General features: G+C 40.3%; 1 protein-coding gene across 2 annotated transcripts in view; it reads left to right on the top strand.

Moving 5' to 3' along the window:
• Positions 1-19897, top strand: part of LOC111143334 (DENN domain containing 2C) — an 81171-nt gene that overhangs the window by 45097 nt on the left and 16177 nt on the right. Inside the window, exons 5-10 of one of the 2 annotated variants that reach the window (XM_022497008.1) lie at positions 459-629; positions 4987-5083; positions 12344-12388; positions 14178-14365; positions 17672-17781; positions 19355-19424. In XM_022497008.1, the coding sequence (XP_022352716.1) occupies positions 459-629; positions 4987-5083; positions 12344-12388; positions 14178-14365; positions 17672-17781; positions 19355-19424 (681 nt within the window). The remainder of the gene's footprint in view (positions 1-458; positions 630-4986; positions 5084-12343; positions 12389-14177; positions 14366-17671; positions 17782-19354; positions 19425-19897) is intronic. The other variant, XM_022497009.1, reaches the window with a different exon arrangement.

Raw genomic sequence — 19897 nt, 5'->3', positions numbered from 1 at the left:
TTTTGGGGGGCAGCACACAACTTTTTGTTTTCTTTCATTTTGGAGTTTCTGTTCACTTACTAGCACTTCAAAAATATGAGATTATGCACACCTTTAGACAAGCCACTAGCTTTTTGTTTCACTGTAGTTACCACAGCTCCCTATTAGTCCCACAACACTCTGTGCCCTAAATTATGTGACTTGTCCCTGAAAGCATTCGTCACCCCCGCAGGCAAAGACTGCCTTGAGTTAATGAGGACTCTGAGTTGTTGTTTTCTGGAAATGTGATGACATCGTTGTAGAACATTGGATTAGAAACCTGAGAAATGACTTTACAAATGGGGAAAAAGAAATTCTGGTATACTCAACTGAGGTGACTTTAAAGACGAGAGATGTGTTTTTCTGAGATAACTTGACCTTGATACATTGTCATTCCCTACACAATCTTACCCTTACCAGTACATCTTCTCCTGTTTTAGCTTCCTCCCAAACCTCAGTTCCTCAACCGGAAGACTATGGAACTGAAGAGCTCCCAAGCTTATTTACGGTCAAAGCTCACAAAGGATACCACTTTGCCTGTCACTTTAACTGAATGGAAGCTTTTCCGAGCTGGAGAAGTTGCAAACAGGAAGAGGAAAAATCTTCCAAGGGTAAGGACTCTAGTACTTTCATTCTTTGACCCTTACTTTGTTTCCATAAATGAGAATAAATACACTTTAGACTGAAATGAATAATAGGTTAGAACTGATCTACTGGAGGGGCACCTGGGTGGCTCAGTGGGTTAAGCCTCTGCCTTCAGCTCAGGTCATGATCTCAGAGTCCTGGGATGGAGCCCTACATCGGGCTCTCTGCTCAGCAAGGAGCCTGCTTCCCCCTCTCTCTCTGCCTGCCTCTCTGCCTACTTGTGATCGCTCTCTCTGTGTTAAATAAATAAATAAAATCTTAAAAAAAAATAAAAATAAAAAGGACTGATCTACTGGAATGAGAAGATTTGGAAAGCAGCCTTAAAGTTTAGGTTTTTGCTCATGCAAGAAAAATGCATGAGTGCCTTTTGCCAGGGCTTTTTTATGGATTTGGAAAATTGATTTTAGATGGAAGGTTTCACTTCAGTTACCTTAGTTCTCATTAAAATCAGCTGCTTGTTTCAAGGAAGCACTAGAATCTCATGTAAGAGGACATTCTGTTAAGCTGGCTTCAGTGTTGTTCTTTTCTTTCTTTTTTTCTTTTTTTTTTTTAAAGATTTTATTTATTTATTTGAGAGAGAGAGAGAGTGCATAAGCTGGAAAGGGGCAGAGGGAGAGAGAGAAGCGGACTCCCCGCGGAGCAGGGAGCAGGGCATGGGGCTCCATCCCAAGACCCTGGGATCATAACCTGAACCAAAGGCAGACGCTTAACCAACTGAGCCACCCAGGCGCCCCAGTGCTGTTATTTTCACTCACTCATTTAGTTGCTGAAGTGAACAGTTTTGTGCCTGAGTTTACAGATTTTCAGTAATCACAAAGTATATGCCTTTAATTTGGGGCAAAATTTTCCATTTGGGGGAAGAAGAAAGAAATTTGACTCTTGCTTGGGAATAGAAATTATCAGCAATTACATTAAATAAAGATTTTTCTCTCAAGGGAGAAAAGGCAGTAAATCTAAGCCATCTCAGACAGAGCTATTAGAACCAAAATGAAGAAATTGGGATTATTTGTAAAGAGATACATATTTTTTTAAGGAGAGACACTTAAGAAAGTGCATGAAAATATTTTTAAATTCTTTGTTACTTTGTTCTTCTATAATTTAGAATGTTTTCAGGATAACTCTGCAGAAATGAAAAAAAAAATCAGATCACTTAAATAGTATTCCTTCCCTTAATCCCATATGAATGAACTGCATGTGTCCATTTGGCGCGCAGTTTTTGTACCTGATTTTAACATTAAACAAAATTCCCAGCTGTTTTTTGGTTTAGTAACTGCTGATCGGTTCCTTGGGAAATATTCTGTTCCACAATACTTTAATTCTTCTGATCTATTTCCTGCCCCTCCCTCTTTATTATGTGAACAGTTAAAGACACACGGTTCTAAAAAAGCACCAAACACATCTCTCTCAGTGAAAAAAAAAAAAGCAAACCTCTTCAGCTGTTTACTCTCCTGCATATGGTGAGGAATATGTAAGAATCTGATGTTTAAAGAATGGCTAGGCTTTCTAGAGTAGTTCTGTCCTCTGATCTGTCATGCCGGCACAACAAAGCAGCCTCCTGCATGGCCCGGAGACAACAGAGAATGTGTTCACAGGGGCGAGAGTACAAACACAGAAGGGACTGCATTTAAGACATGATTCTCAGAATGACATTAACAAATATTTGGGAGTAATGGATTGTAGATTTCAGTGAGACCGATGGAAATTTGCAGTGCTTTTAATATCATGCCTCGGTGTTTTAGGTACTGTGGATCCCCAGGTACTCAAAGCTCTTTCTCTTCCTAACTTGGGTGATGTGATCCAGCTTTTCCTTTTCTAGTTATTTCCAAAGGCCTTTGGAGAAGTGAGGGGGGGAAATGTGGTGATGAATCCTTGATGACCAGGCAGGAATAAGCTATTAGCCACCCTCCTTGGATTAAATCCTTTTAGGATGTTCTATTTGCAATACAAAATTTTGACTTTTGAGTATCTTCAGCCACAGCATTCCATGAGGAAAGCAGTTTTCATTTACTTCCCCTTTGATGACTAGAACTATCCCAGGAAGGAAAACCGGTTTCATAGTTTGAAAATCACTGATCTAGTCCATATGCCTCTTCCCCACCCTTCCTTTCTTTCCCTACTGTGAAAGCCTGTGTGGGATTGTTTCCTAGAGTAGATTTCCCAAGGTCTCATATTATTCGTGTCAACTGTGTATAGCAGTATGGTTTCTGTCATTTCGTTGGAAGAATATTCTATAATACTTCCTGCTGTACCCTACAGTATTTACTGGAAGATAAATGTAGGCTCCTCTTCCTAACTCATAAGCAAAATTACAATTTTATTACTTTATCTCGTGTTTCTAGAACAGACAGTTCCCTTTCCTTTATAATATTTGAGTCTCCTTTTGAGTATTCTTTTCAAATACTGATTACTAATTACACTATTTTTAGGGCTGCCTGGGTGGCACAGTCAGTTAAGTGTCTGACTCTTGGTTTCAGCTTGGGTCATGCTCTCAGGGTCATGAGATTGAGCCACATGTCAGGCTCTGCGCTCGGCATGGCATCAGTTTAAGATTCTCTCTCCCTCTCCCTCCCATCCCACCCCTAGAGAACATGCTTTTTCTCTCTAATATAAGTACATAAGTCAATCTTAAAAAAAAGAAATAATTACACTGTTTTGGTATGTCTCCAAAATACATGTTTGCTCTCATATGTCTTTCCTATAGCCCCTAACAATATCTTTTTATGTTGAATTCTCTTATTTTTTTAATAATGGTAATATTTAAGAACACTGGTAATTTTTCACTTGAATGGCAGCTATAAAATCTTTAAAAGAATAAACTCATCCAGAAATGTGGGAATAATCTGCATATTGGAAGCACATGTTTCTCACATGTTATTTTTCTTGCTCTGGGCTGATTCACTGCCTGTGGATTGCCAGGATTGCTAGAGAAACAAGGACAAAAGAGAAAACAGGAACATTTTTCTCAAGCAAATTTGTTGGTTCTTATGTTCCTAACAGTTGTAATTCTGGGCGTTAAATATGTTAAATCAGGATTAATGATTAAAGAAAAGCTTGGAATTTTAAGAAAGAGAGAGAAATATGCATGGAAAACTAATGAATTCCTTCTTTCATTTCTTTTTAAGTGTATTTACCTAAGCAATCTCTACACCCATGGTGGGGCTCAAACACAGGCTCCACAGACTGAGCCAGCCAGATACCCCAAATTCCTCCTTTTAAAAGTGACTGTTCATCAGCTTGATTTTTTTCTCTCTTTTAAAAAGATTTTTGTGGGGGCGCCTGGGTGGCTCAGTGGGTTAAAGCCTCTGCCTTCGGCTCAGGTCATGATCTCAGGGTCCTGGGATCGAGCCCCGCATCGGGCTCTCTGCTCAGCAGGGAGCCTGCTTCCCTCTCTCTCTGCCTGCCTCTCTGCCTACTTGTGATCTCTCTCTCTCTGTCAAATAAATAAAATCTTTAAAAGAATAAAAATAAAAATAAAAAATAAAAAGCTTTTTTTATTTGAGTTTTGTTGACACATCTTTCCTTTTTTTTAAAACCTACTCTGTGTGCATGTCTGTCTTTCTCTTACACGGCAGCAAAGAAAAAAATTCCAAGTGATGCTTACTAAGTAGAACCTGCTTTTTATACTAAAGTATATTTGAGAGCCTCCTATTTTTAGAATGTTTCTAAAATAAATTATAATATTAGTGCTCCCAGTAGCAAAGAGAGTATTTGCTTTGACAAAAACTTTGTCAACATGATTATTTTCTTTTGCAAAGAATTCCTGGGAACAGAAATAACTGAGCCTTACCCTGACTTCCAAGTGGAATGAGTATTCTTCTTCCTACTCTGGGCGATAGGGAAGGCTTGGTCAACAAGTAGAATGCAGTAGGCAGATTTCTTGCATCTGTGACATAGAGTGACAAGGAATGTCTCTAAGAGCCTGTGCTGGATTCTGCTGGAAATGACATACCCTTTCCTCCTTCTCTTACCCATGTTGTATGGACTTTGTATTAGAACAACATATCATCTTGATAAAGATCACTTTAGTTTCAAAATTTTTAAAATGTGAAGGGTTTTATTTATAAAATGGATCTTTCTCTGAATGAGAATCACTAGTTAATATCATCAGAACTTGGTATTGAATCTTTAAAAAGAAAAAGTGGGGGCGCTGACTGGTTCAGTCAGTGGAATGTACAATTCTTGATCTGGGGTTGTGAGTACCAGCCCCAAGGTAAGTGTAGAGATCACTTAAAAATGAAATCTTTAAAAAAAAAACAAAAACAAAACAAAAAAAAGAACAAGTTGGTGTTGGTTTTAACTTGTACTTTTTTGGTCTTTTTTCAGCTTGTATTGAAAATCGCTGACATATTTGAATCTAAGAGAGGGAAAAAGAGGGTAAAGTTACATCCATACACTGGAAAAGATGTACCTCCCTCAAAAGGTAAGAATTGTTCCTGATGTCCAGAGCTATCAGGATTTGAAGGGAAAATCACATAACTTAATGTCTATGTGATTATAGTTTTTGATGTACTTTCCTACCCCACTTCAGTATAACTTTTTTTTAAAGATTTTATTTATTTATTTGACAGAGAGAGAGACAGCGAGCAGGGGGAGTGGGAGAGGGAGAAGCAGGCTTCCCACAGAGCAGGGAGCCCGATGCAGGGCTCGATCCCAGGACCCTGGGACCACAACCCAAGCCGAAGGCAGGTGTCCGACCAACTGAGCCACCCAAGCGGCCCTCAATATAACTTCTTTAGGATAAGGGATTATTTCTGTTCTTCCTCAAATCCCTTTTATTTAGTTCTGTGGCAAGTAATGACAACGTAAAAAAATTAAATAAGTTTAAAAATATTAGAAGCCAGTAAGACTGATTTTCTTTAAAAAAAAAAAAAAAGACTAATCTTCATAGGCAGAGCATATCATTATTTTGTAATCCTACTTTGATTTATAGTCATTTATCAGTATTGACCCTTTAATGGAGAAATGAGCATATTAGATATATACAGACTACAGGTGTGTCGTGCTCAACTGATAATCATCTACTCAGCTCAGTAGTTTTATCAGTCAGATGCCTAGAGAAAATTTACATTTTTTTAAGATTTTTTTAATTTTCAGCATAACAGTATTCATTGTTTTTGTACCACACCCAGTGCTCCATGCAGTCCGTGCCCTCTCTAATACCCACCACCTGGTTCCCCCAACCTCCCACCCCCCCCCACCTCTTCAAACCCTTCAGATTGTTTTTCAGCGTCCATAGTCTCTCATTGTTCACCTCCCCTTCCAATTTCCCTCAACTGCCTTCTCCTAACTCCCCATGTCCTCCATGCTATTTGTTATGCTCCACAAATAAGTGAAACCATATGATAATTGACTCTCTCTGCTTGACTTACTTCACTCAGCATCATCTCTTCCAGTCCCGTCCATGTTGCTACAAAAGTTGGGTATTCATCCTTTCTGATGGAGGCATAATACTCCATAGTGTATATGGACCACATCTTCCTTATCCATTCGTCCGTTGAAGGGTATCTTGGTTCTTTCCACAGTTTGGCGACCGTGGCCATTGCTGCTATAAACATTGGGGTACAGATGGCCCTTCTTTTCACTTCCTCTGTATCTTTGGGGTAAATACCCAGTAGTGCAATTGCAGGGTCATAGGGAAGCTCTATTTTTAATTTCTTGAGGAATCTCCACACTGTTCTCCAAAGAGGCTGCACCAACTTGCATTCTCACCAACAGTGAAAGAGGGTTCCCCTTTCTCCACATCCCCTCCAACACATGTTGTTTCCTGTCTTGCTAATTTTGGCCATTCTAACTGATGTAAGGTGATATCTCAATGTGGTTTTAATTTGAATCTCCCTGATGGCTAGTGATGATGAACATTTTTTCATGTGTCTGATAGCCATTTGTATGTCTTCATTGGAGAAGTGTCTCTTCATGTCTTCTGCCCATTTTTTGACATGATTATCTGTTTTGTGTGTGTTGAGTTTGAGAAGTTCTTTGTAGATCCTGGATATCAACCTTTTGTCTGTACTGTCATTTGCAAATATCTTCTCCTATTCCGTGGGTTGCCTCTTTGTTTTGTTGACTGTTTCCTTTGCTGTGCAGAAGCTTTTGATTTTGATGAAGTCCCAAAAGTTTATTTTGGCTTTTGTTTCCTTTGCCTTTGGAGACATATCTTGAAAGAAGTTGCTGTGGCTGATATCGAAGAGATTACTGCCTATGTTCTCCTCTAGGATTCTGATGGATTCCTGTCTCACGTTGAGGTCTTTTATCCATTTTGAGTTTATCTTTGTGTACGGTGTAAGAGAATGGTCGAGTTTCATTCTTCTACATATAGCTGCCCAGTTTTCCCAGCACCATTTATTGAAGAGACTGTCTTTTTTCCACTGTATATTTTTTCCTGTTTTGTCGAAGATTAACTGACCATAGAGTTGAGGGTCCATATCTGAGCTCTCTATTCTGTTCCACTGGTCTATGTGTCTGTTTTTATGCCAGTACCATGCTGTCTTGGTGATCACAGCTTTGTAGTAAAGCTTGAAATCAGGTAACGTGATGCCAAAAGATGGAAGACCATTCCATGCTCTTGGATCGGAAGAATAAACATTGTTAAAAATGTCTATACTGCCTAGAGCAATCTATACTTTCAATGCCATTCCAATCAAAATTCCACTGGTATTCTTCAAAGAGCTGGAGCAAATAATCCAAAAATTTGTATGGAACCAGAAGAGACCCCGAATCACTAAGGAAATGTTGAAAAACAAAAATAAAACTGGCGGCATCACGTTACCTGATTTCAAGCTTTACTAAGATTTTTTTTTAATTATGTATTTATTTATTTGACAGAGAGAGAGAGAGATCGCAAGTAGGCAGAAAAGCAGGCAGAGAGAGAGGGAAGCAGGCTCCCCGCTGAGCAGAGAGCCCGATGTGGGGCTCGATCTAGGACCCTGAGACCATTACCTGAGCCGAGGGCAGAGGCTCAACCCATTGAGCCACCCAGGCACCCCTAAAGATTTAATTTTTTTATTTTAGGGAGAGCATGAGTGGGAGGGGCAGAGGAAGAGGGAAAGAGAATCTCAAGCAGGCTCAGCGCTGAGCGCAGAGCCTGACATGGGGCTTTATCTCAACCCCCTGAGATCACGACCTGAGCGGAAACCAGCAGTGGGATGCATAACCGACTGTGCCACCCAGGCGCCCCAAAACTCATCTTACTTAATCAAGAAACTTTCAGCATCCATAGTGAGTTATTAGAATTTCATATAGACTCATGCAAGATTCTCAACTTGGCTGTCTGGCAAAGAATATGTAGAATTTAGCAATTTTTGTCAAGTGGGAAACAACAGCCAAGTCATACCACAGAAGAAAGTTTCCTATTTTTGCAGACATCCAAAGACAGCAATTTCTTAATTTCCCTTGAAAACCTATCCTGCATTCCAACAATTACTATCTGAAAATAAAATCCTCCATGCTGCAATTTAAGACTCTTTTCTTCTTACTCTAAAATCAACTAGGCACCATTTTAGATACAAGTGTTCATATTTTTTTCCAGTTTTCATATTTTCAAAAGCAGTTATCAAAACATGTTAAAAAAAAAATGTTCCAGTCGTCTCTTCTGCAGAAAAAATAATTTTGGTTATTGTGACTCATAGGTGCCTTTTACAGAATGCAGTATTAGTTTTTCTACACCCTTTATCTCATGGACAACGTGCGACAACACGAGGAGGCAGGGACTATCCTAATTTTATAGAGGAAGGAGCCGAGCCAGAGGAGGAAATGTCTGTTTGAGGGAAGGAGCATGGGACCATGAAATCTTATCCTTTATTATCACTAACAGTTACTCTCAGTTTTTCTCATAACCCTTGATTTTTAGCAGTTTATTTCTTCTCCATGTGTATCTTTTATCCTCAACAAGGATATTGTCAAAGGCTTTGTGTTTGTGTAGTTCGGAACTAGATACAGAAGATGAAAACTGATGCCAGTTACCATGCTGGACCCTTTCAGACACACTCTCATTAGTTTTCTCAACAGCCCTATGTGGCAGATGTTATGTCACTGTTTCTAGATAAGGAAATACATTGTAAATTTCAGGTTATGTAAAATTTCAGGATACTGGGGCCCGGACAAATTCTCAGAGAACTTTACCATTTTCTCAGACTAATAGCAGTCTTCTAACAAGTCTACTGTCAAGGGATACTGCTGAATGGACTCTCACTGAGCTCTTATTCTGTTTGTATGCCTTATTGATGCCTTAAGGATTAGGAATATTCTAGTAGATTTCACTCTAAGATAAGTTTTTGAAGAGCCAAACCCTTTTTTTTTTTTTTTTTGCTGTATCATTATTGAAAAAAAAATTCAACAGCATGAATGGCGAACTTCTAATAACCAAAAAAACAAAAAAGAAAGGAGCACTCTTCCCCACAACTGCATTTTTCTTTTGCATGGCTCGAAGAAAATACGCATTTACCCAGTCTCTGGGACCAGGTCCTCTAGTGGGTCTGAGGAATTTCTCTCATGCCTGAGGATCTCCTGGCTCCCTATTCACATTCTCACATTTTTTGTTTTCCTCCCTAAGCTCTTGTCTGTAGATCAACAATGACTAGTAGAACCAGATAATTATATTTACCTACTCTGTCAGTACATGCTAAGTTTTACTGAATCTGTTCCAACCTAAACGTTTCTTAACTTTTAGTTATCAGCTCTTACAAAATGATTTATTGCCCTTCTCCAACTCTATCATTATAATTTTGGTGTTGAAGTCACATATAAAAAAAGGGACAACCTCTCTCTTTTTTGATCCCTACAGATTCTCAGTAGATTTTCCTATTTGCCTTATAAACCCCTTCACCTTCATTCAGTGTCTTGGAAAGCAGATCATCAAAACCTACAGATGTGAATGTATTAAAGCTATCTAAATGAGCTTTAGTAGGGTCTTTTTCCATTGTATTACCTGTCCTTCCTTTCCCCTTTCTTTTTCTCTCTCTCCAGACCCTTAATAGGCCCCTAAGAAGTGTCTGATGCTAAGGACACAAACAGGACTCAGGAGCTCACAGTGTTTGTTCCTTCATACTAAGTAATGCTTCCTAGCTCCGTTATGCTTTCTATCATGGATAATTTGAAGTTATAAAGCCTGTGAGATAGTAGCTATGCTTGCAGTCATCAGAGCATAATGTATGCACTTGTCAAATCACTGTATTATACACCTGAAACTAATGTAACAGTGTGTGTCAACTATACCCAAATCAAAAAAAAATTGGGGATGTCTAACTGGCTCAGTCAGTAGAGGGTGTGACCCTTGTTCTCAGGGTCATGAGTTCAAGCCCCACACTGGGTGTGGAGCCTACTTTAAATAAATTAATTTAAAGATTTTTTTTTTAAACAACAACAAAAAAAAGGTGCCCGGCTGGCTCAGTCAGTGCCTGGCTCTTGATCTCCGGGTCATGAGTTCAAGTGCCATGTTTGGGCATAGTTCCTACTTAAGAAAAAAAAAAAATCGAACCTGCCGAAACCCATACAGTAAATAATATTTAAATAGTTCCTTTTTCTGTTATATCTCTTATGAAGAAGCAGCATTTTTTAACATTCTCTTATTCCTTATTATTAAATTTAAATGAATATAGCAAGAAATTATAATAATAAACCTCCCAAACATCCTAATTGCTCCCAGAAAATTTTATGCACATGTAGCTGTTTTTCTACCCAAATAATTTTTTATACCATTGAGACTTTGTATATCTTGCTTAAAACAAAAAGTGATATATTTCAGAACTCTTTCAGTACCAACACATGGAGATCCACGTAGCTGTACTACAGTTCATTGTATGGATGTAGAAGGATTTTATTTAAGCTGGTAGACATTTTGATTGTTTCATATTTTTTTAAAAGATTATTTGAGAGAGAGAGAACAAGTGGGTGTGGGAAAGGGAGAGGGAGAGGGAGAAACAGACTCACCTCTGAGCAGAGAGCCCAACTCGGGGCCCAGTCCCAGGACCCTGGGATCATGACCTGAGCTGAAGGCAGACAGCCAACAACTGAGCCACCCAGGTGCCCTGATTGTTTCACATTTTATTTAACCTATGGATTTGAAGGTATATATATATATATATATATATATATATATATATATACATACACACACACACACACACACACATTTTTTTTTTTGCTCTTCAAACAATGCTATGTTATACATCTTTTTGTATATATCTTTGTATATTGGTAAGAATATATCTGTAGGGGGCGCCTGGGTGGCTCAGTGGGTTAAGCCTCTGCCTTTGGCTCGGGTTATGATCTCAGGGTCCTGGGATCAAGCCCCACATCAGGCTCTCTGCTCAGCGGGAAGCCTGCTCCCCACCCCCACCTCTGCCTGCCTCGCTGCCTCCTTGTGATCTCTCTCTCTCTGTCAAATAAGTAAAATCTTAAAAAAAAAATACATCTGTAGAATAAGTTCTAGCAGTGGACTTAACCAGAAAACATGTACATCTAATATTTTTATAACCGCTGTCAGATTGTCCCACACACTGTAACTCCTTACATTTCTATGAACAGCATTGAAAAATGACATTCTTCTCATAGTTTTCACTAATACTGTGCTGTATAAAGCTTTTTTATTTTTGCCAATACCATGGTTGAATATTGGAGCTTATTTATTATTTTAGCTTGCTTTTCTTTAATTATAAATTTGGACAGTTATCATGTTAACCAACAATTATAAATCTTTTTCTATGTATTGCTTATACCTGCCCTTTATTCATTTTTCTGTTGTGCTGTAATTTTTCTTAATCATTCATAACAGCTGTTTGAATATGAAGAAATTTATCCTTGTGTCGGCAATGTGTATTATAAATATCTTCCCAGTTCATTGTTTACTTTTCGAATTTAGTAATTTTTTTTATAAGGTAGACACTTCACATTTTTATATAAATAAACTTATATGCATTTTTCATTTATAACTCCTAGCCTTGTTTTTCTTGATACAGAAAGTCCTGCCTTACCAGGTACCTCTTAGGAAACTATGGAAGTGTCTGGAAAGAAAGAAAGGAAAGGGGAAAGGGAGGAAAGTTACAGAAAGATTTTCCCTTTCTGTACCTTTTTAAATTTTGCTTTAACTTTTCCAACTTAATTTAGAAATTTTTCTTTTACTTGTTCAGAAAGCTCTGAGTACTATAAGCAGTCTGAGTACTGTAAGAATTCAGAGTAAAGAACACTGAGTTTGGTCTAGAGGTAGCTTAGAAGCATCATAAAAGAGGTATGGTTCTTCGTAAATGTATGTGGTTATCCCTCTGAGCCCCACATTTTCCTATGACTCTAAATTCATAGTTGGTTCTGTGTTGAGATTTTGATTCAGCCTGGTTGGTGTGTCTACCTTTGGTATCTTATTTGGGAATATAAAAGACAAGGCAAGGAAGGTAGAAATAGAATCTACTCTGAACCAGACTCCATAGAATTAGGGAGGAGCTGGGAGCTGGGGAGGGAGGGTGGGAGAGTGTGGGAAGAAGCCAGGGTGGACAAGTGGCTTCTTGGAGTCGTCTGTTCTCTTTCATGACTGCCCAACCCTGTTGTAACTAAGTGTCTGGAGAAAGGCTCAGCATCCTTAATACTCCCGACTCCCAGGTCTCCAGGTCCATGGAGGCCTTATGCTGTCCCCACCCCCGCGGACTTGCTACTGTTGGACGATACAATAGGAACTCTCTCTCTCTCTCTTCAGGTGAAGCCAGTGGGAACGAAAGTGATGCTGAGTATCTGCCAAAGAGTGAGTGAGTCAACGGGGCTGCTCCCTTTCTTGAGATGATCACGGTCAGGAGTGGAGTGGCAACTTCCTTTGGGATTTAGCACATTTTCCCCACGTTAAACTATTTTGTAGGCGATTTCTTCATTACAAGAACCTGTTGAGATTTGGGGAACTAAACAGTACGCCATCAGATGTTTGACAGCGTTAAAAATCTGCCATGTTGCAATGAGGCAGACAGGCTGGTTCTTAAGATGGAATGTTCTTAGGGGAGCTGTGGGGCTGCGTGTTCAGACATATGTGCGGTAGTTTCCCAGCAGCCAAAACAGAGTGTGTGAATCATCCTCTGAGACAAATACATACCATTAAATATCTGATTTTTCATAGTCATTCACATGTACTTATTTAAGTAACTTCATTATCTCTGACATCAAGACAGGAGACATTGATCTGTTTCTTCTCACAGGCATTTATTTATATTTCAAATTATTGTGCCATTTACTTTCTGTTAGGATATAGAATCTGCCATATGCAATTTTGGCTGTATTTCTTCAAGTACTTCATGATGCTCTGTATCCTTTATCTAATAGGTTTTCACAGCAAATTATAAGTTCCTGTTTAACCAACTGACCGACATACTGAGGCATGGGAAAAGTCAGAGACATGAATTATCCAAGCTGAGGACTGGGCAGTTCCAAGTCTGATACTCTGATCTTATGATTAATAGTCACGTGCTCTCTCTGTTGGCCTGAATCGCTTCAGGTGTTTGATTCAGTAGCCTGACTGAAGGTGAAACTTAAGTCGTCATCAGGTTCAGCCTGCATGTGTAAAAATGACGAATTTAGTGCTATCACTACTGAGAAACAGGACCTAAAATTGTCTTGACTTGAACTGAGACCTTTAGAGTTAAGTAAAGCTTTGCCTATAGCCTAAATATACTGGATAATTCCAGGGAGCCGTCCTGAGATGAATTTTTAAGTGTTCTTAATATTTGATCCATAGTATAACTTTTTGGGGGACAGAATGCATCCTATCTCAAAAGAAAAGCGAACAGTTAGAGACTGCGTCTTTTAATCGTGGCTCAGAATGACATATAATCAAATCTCTGGGACACTTAGACTATTTCTTCTGCAAGTACTGCATTTCCCCTAGAGGAGACTACCCCAGATTGTTCACAATTTAGAGATAAAGGAGAAGAAAGGCTAAATGCTCTCCAGTTTTGTGTGGAATTGCTCATACTATTTAAATATTTAGTATGCTTCCATAATTTCATTCTTTTGAAAACTAGTCCATTAATAGATGTCTTCTGTTGCTTCATTTTTTTCCCTCTTCATTTAGCACCATATGTCGATATAAGCATATGTCCATTATTAGCAAATATTTGCCAAGGAGAGAAGGGAAAAGGACAGTTCTGTTAATGTGAGGATTATTTTTGTTTGAATTTTATCAGACTCATCTCTTCTGTACCTAGCCTCTGTAGGACTCAGTTCTTCTATCAGATATCTCTCTCACACACACACGGCACGAGCGTGTGATTTCATGGTCCTGACAACAGCATCTGTTGTCAGGCTGGTGCTTTCACCTGACATTTTCCACGTATCCCACTGTTGTGTCATGAAAGATGGGACAGCACAGGAATATGTGTTGGGTCACACGTAGCGTATGGGTGGGGATGGGGAATGTTTGAGCCCTCCCAGGTCTGTCTGTATGGCCGGCACTGGGTAGGCAGCCCACAGTTGGCAGTGACCGAGTGAAGAGTAGTCTATAGGGTTCATGAACCGAGGAAAAACCACGCTCCCTGGTTTCATTGCAGATCGCCACAAGCGCTTAGCACAATTGCAACAGTCTTCCAAGAGGAATCCTCACTACCAGACCTTGGAGAGGGATCTCATTGAACTACAGGAGCAGCAGCTCTTTGAACTTTTTGTGGTGGTGTCTCTCCAGAAGAAGCCATCAGAAATAAGCTACATCCCCCAGGTCATACAGCAGTTCCCTAGCAAGGTAGGTGCAAGGAGACCCAAGAGCCATTCGGGAATGTTCTTGCGTCTCTGTGTGTATTTTATTTCCTCTCTTCTTTTGATTGTGGTCTGAAGCAGCTTTTACTACTACTGTACCTCTTGTGGGATCTGGTAGGTGACTCTGAGGACATCTCCTGTCAGGCCTGAGCTACAAATGAAGGCCACAAAAGCTCACTATCCAAGTTTTCTAGTTTTTGCTCTGCTGTTTACTAAGTACCCTTTAGCAAGTTGCAAAGCCTCAGTTTTCTTGTTCTTAATGGGGGAAGTGATAAATATGGCAGAATAGGGTAGCAGTTTAGAGCTAACTCTGCACCTGCCACTTATTAGCTCCATGACCTTGAGCCATTACAAACTGCTCTGTGCCTTGGTTTCTTCATTTGTAAAATGGAAGTAATCATAATAGTGTCTATCCCACTGAGTTGTAGTGAGGATTAAATGAGCCGTATAAGGCACTTAGAAGAGTGTCTAGCATATAGTCAGCACTATAGAATGTTATCCTTTATTCGTGAGCATTTAATGAGATAATATATGTGAAGTGCTTAACACAGTTCCTGGCACATAGTAAGCACTTGATAAATGGTATCTGTTATTAACAATATTCTTTGGGTTTTTTTCCCTACCTTATGCCTGAGGGAGCATAAGATTAAATAGCAAATAGAAATCCCACTAGAGGTTGAAAGACTCTAGAAGAAAGGAAAAAGTTTTATATTTTATTTTCTATTTAATTTTTCCTGCTTTTTGAACAAGGGGCCCACAGTTTGATCTTGCTTTCTGCTCTGCAGATGATGTAGCTGGCCTCGGTAAGGAGTACTTTCGCACAGGGACACTGACTCACGCGCCTTCTTACTCCTTGGACCCCGCCTCTCATTTACGTTATCTGCTCAGCTGCTTTAGGACCTGAGGTTTAAACCCTGAGTTACATGTTTCACCAAAAAAGCTAGTGAAGCCCGATTGTATTGTCATGGAATCAGAGACATTTCCTGCGTGACTTTTCATTAAAAAAAAAAAAAGTGCTTGACAACATTCCTACTGTAAATAAGCCTGTGTTTAATTTCTTATAAAATTCTTCAGTGTAGGGGTGCCTGGGTGGCTCAGTGGGTTGGGCCGCTGCCTTCGGCTCAGGTCATGATCTCAGGGTCCTGGGATGGAGCCCCGCATCGGGCTCTCTGCTCAGCGGGGAGTCTGCTTCCCTCTCTCTCTGCCTGCTTCTCTGTCTACTTGTGATCTCTCTCTGTCAAATAAATAAATAAAATCTTTTAAAAAAAAAAAATTCTTCAGTGTAGCCTGAGAGCACAGTGTCACAACACTGAGCCATAGAAGTCATAATAATGTAATCCAGAGAGTCCTGAGGAATCTGATTTCCCATAAGAGAAGCTCAATTTTTTCTCTATTTTTCCATCAGTCTTACATTTGCTGAGAAAGCTTGAGGTTGAACTTGTTTTCAACAAAGCTGGAATTAAGGGACTCAGAACCAGCTAAAGACCCAGTGTGACTCTGGCAGTGATTCAGGGTTGTTTCTAAGTCAAGTTTCTCAGCATCTTTGTGCATGAGGCTCCTCTGAGTTAAGGTGGGAAAGAGCTGATGAAGTTTCTCCTGATTGTGTTGTGGAGAACCTTAGATGAAGATGATTGTGTGTCATTTAACAATATAAAAATAACAGAATATGAGACGACCAAAATTTTGTGAGAGTGGTTTTCCAGTGGCACCTGGGTGGCTTAGTTGGTTAAGTGTCTGCCTTCGGCTCTGGTCATGAGCCCAGGGTCCTGGGATCGAGCCCTGATTCGGGCTCCTTGCTCAGCGGGGAAGCCTGCTTCTCCCTCTCTCTCTGCTGCTGCTCTCTTTACTTGTGCTCTCTATCTCTCTGTCAAATAAATAAAAATAAAATCTTTTTAAAAAATGAATGCTTTTCTGGGGCGCCTGGGTGGCTCAGTGGGTTAAGCCTCTGCCTTTGGCTCAGGTCATGATCTCAGGGTCCTGGGATCGAGCTCCGCATCAGGCTCTCTGCTCAGCAGGGAGTCTGCTTCTCCCTCTCTCTGCCTGCCTCTGCCTACTTGTGATCTCTGTCAAATAAAGTCTTTTATTTTTTTTAAAGATTTTATTTATTTATTTGACAGAGAGAGATCACAAGTAGACAGAGAAGCAGGCAGAGAGAGAGAGGGAAGCAGACTCCCCGCTGAGCAGAGAGCCCGATGCAGGGCTCGATCCCAGGACCCTGAGATCATGACCCGAGCCGAAGGCAGCAGCTTAACCCACTGAGCCACCCAGGCGCCCCAAATAAAGTCTTAAAAAAAAAAAAATGAATGAGGGGCGCCTGGGTGGCTCAGTGGGTTAAAGCCTCTGCCTTCGGCTCAGGTCATGATCCCGGGATCCTGGGATCGAGCCCCGCATCGGGCTCTCAGCTCGGCAGGGAGCCTGCTTCCTCCTCTCTCTCTGCCTGCTTCTCTGCCTACTTGTGATCTCTATCTGTCAAATAGATAAATAAAATCTTAAAAAAAAAAAAATGAATGCTTTCTATTTCTGATGAGCTTATATTGCAGTGACTCAGAATGGCTGCCTCTTCTGTTTAGTAATTAAATTAAAGGATCTGCTATATTAGTCACATGAAGGTAATATGTTTATTAAGATTATTATCTGATTGTTTTAGTACTACATTTTAAACATCTCTTGGTATAACTAATTTTAGATAGTTCTTTGACATACAATATCAGACTTGCACAGAAGGGTCTTTCTTGCTAGAATTTTATAGGAAGTTGCAAACCAGTAATTAGAAGAGATTATATGCTAAGGGAAATTATTATATATGGGATAGATTCTAAAAGTAGTATCTTTTCTAAGTAACATTCACCTGCCTTTTCGAAACATCTCTGATTATTGATCAGAGAGTATCTGGAGCTAACTGGGTTTTTGCTATCAGCTATTATACCATCAATTTTTATTTGATGTCCTGTGATTCATAAAAATATTGTTTCCACTAGTATGTGAATCCTGAATTAAGATTCTATCTCTAGACTAGAAACTATTTTCAGTCACCTCTCTTGCATCAGATTATAGGATCTTCACAAGTAAACATTTCTATGTAAAAATAAGATTCTTTATTCTTAGTAACTCTGTTCTCCCTGTGTCTTCAGTGATTATAGGTCTTGGCCTTCCTGTCTTGTTAAACAATATAAAACCGTGCTGAGATAACTACTTAGGCTTATCAGTGACCTCTTTTCCCGAGACGAGGCTTTTTGTATTTCTAGTCTCCACTTACATAGAATATTAGTCATCTAAGACATTATCTTTTTAGGGTGATCATGGCTTTAAACAGTCCAGAGACACTGAAGAGAGGCTCAAAGTTATCCCCAAATTTTGTTTTCCCGACTCAAAGGACTGGGTGCCAACCTCAGAACTCAAGAGGTAAATATGCTCCTTTATCTGATTTCTGTTTGTTGGAACTGCAAAAGTAGAATCAGAATGTTTGCAAAAAGAGTAGAGCCAGCAGTTAAAGCTACGTGGACACTGTGGCAGGTCAAGGATGCTGTGGGAGGAAAGGAAGAAACAGAATTAGAACATTTCCTATGTGAGTACAGAAAAGAAAAACATGGAATAGTTTCAGTGTCAAAGGGAAAATGAGTTTGAGAATCTCTGTAGCTTGCCAGTTCCGGGTGGGGAGAGGGGCGGCGGGGCGGGGAATGTTCTATTTCACATACAGTCAGAAATGCCACCAAGTGGACAGAAAAAGGAAAGAAGACTTGAGCTTTGGGACTCTCCTTAGAAGGAGCTAGAACAGAGCAACGTCTGCACCTTGTTTGTCCTTCAGGTGGACAGAAGCCACAGCGCAGGTTGTACGTTCCCCTGTGAATCTTGTCCGAAGGGAAGCTCCAGACTGGGAGGTGTGAGTGTATTGAGAAGGGAAGAGCACGAGGGAACCGTGTTCAATCGATGAACAGTCGTCATCTCTGAATCTCAATCTCACTTTGTTCGGAACTATGATTATTGACCCTGCTATTGGGGCTGAAAAGCGTGACTCAGGGGAGGGTGTCACATGCAGATAACCTGCTGGCAGACAGCCTCCCCTGTGGCCTGAGCAGCTGCTCTGCCCTTCCGTGTCACGTCACCTCCTGTCTGAGCTGCTGTGCCTCCTGACCGGTTTGGCCTGATGTCTGCTGTCCTCTCTGAGCCATCGGTCCCAGTGCTCTCGTGCTGTCACGTGCACTGCAGCTTCTTTCACACGGCCTGGCCGCTCTGTACCTGGCTTTCCTCCCCAGCCGGTTATATGGCTTTTTCCCCTAGACCATTTGGAAGACACAGAGGAGTAAATAAAAAAGCAGAAATTATATGTCACTGGCATTCTGGTACTCAGAGATAATAACTATGTATTTTGGCGTACTTCGTTTCCATCTTTATTTTTTGGCCATATGTAGACATATGTATTCACTGTTCAGATTTAGATTCCTTTGATTATTAATGAGTGTCTGTCTCGGTCTTCTTTTTGGAAATTACCTATGCAGATCTTTTGCCCGTGTTTCCAGGGAGGAGTGGGTAGTCTCCTATTAACTTTTTTACACCAAGAATCTAATCCTTGGCCTCTCACTGTTCCGTAGGACCTCTCAGGCCTAAATGGAAGAATTTGGAAGGACAAAAGAGCTTATCCAAGTCCTTCACAGCTTACCTAAATGTTAGACTAAGTTGGGTGTTCACTAAAAGGAAAAGTAGGCTTGATTACTAGCTAGAGTGGATGAAGAAGAACGTAAAAGTAGACAGTGGTGTCAGCATGTCTCCTACACATACATGCTCACTCCAGTGCCAGGCAAGATGTTCTCAGGCCTGGACATTCTCCCTCAGGAGGAAGGTGACTTGCGATTAATATAGTATTAATGCCTCCTCTCACATCACAAAATGACTGTTGGACAGTCCTGTTCAGTCGTCTTTTCCATGAAGAATGCCCTAAGCGATTGTTTAGATTTCAAACTATTAACTGTTTTTTCAGTGAAACGTTCTCCTTTGTCTTAACTGGTGAAGATGGGAGCCGGTGGTTCGGTTACTGTAAGAAGCTCTTGGTAAGTACCAGACTTGGGCTACAGGTGGTGGTGGTCAAGTCAGACTAGAAACTTCGGAAACCTTATTACTAGATGAGTTTGAGGGCTCCTTAATGATCTGTGTATTAAAGAGGCTATTTGGGGCGCCTGGGTGGCTCAGTCAGTCAAGTGTCAGCCTTCAGCTCAGGTCATGATCCCAGGGTCCTGAGATCGAGCCCCACATCGGGCTCTCTGCTCAGTGGGGAGCCTGCTTCTCCCTCTCCCTCTGCCTGTCCACCCCCACTCATGCTCCTGTTCTGTCTCGCTCTCTCTCAAGTAAATAAATAAAAACTTAAAAAAAAAAAGGTACGTTAGCTTTAAATAGTAACAGCAAGATTGGAGTTAGCCAGTGTTCCAGAATAAGAGGGTTATGGACTTTTATTTATGTGTTTGTTTGCTTGTTTTTTATTTGTTTGTAGTAGATGAAGAAACCAATGACAGAGTGGCTAGAGATC

Source organism: Enhydra lutris, unplaced genomic scaffold (assembly GCF_002288905.1).
Source record: "Enhydra lutris kenyoni isolate GAN:26980312 unplaced genomic scaffold, ASM228890v2 scaffoldscaffold9, whole genome shotgun sequence".
In the NCBI taxonomy this organism is placed as follows: domain Eukaryota; kingdom Metazoa; phylum Chordata; class Mammalia; order Carnivora; family Mustelidae; genus Enhydra; species Enhydra lutris.
Note: the sequence above shows the minus strand (reverse complement) of the source record. Positions and strands in the feature narration are given on the sequence as shown.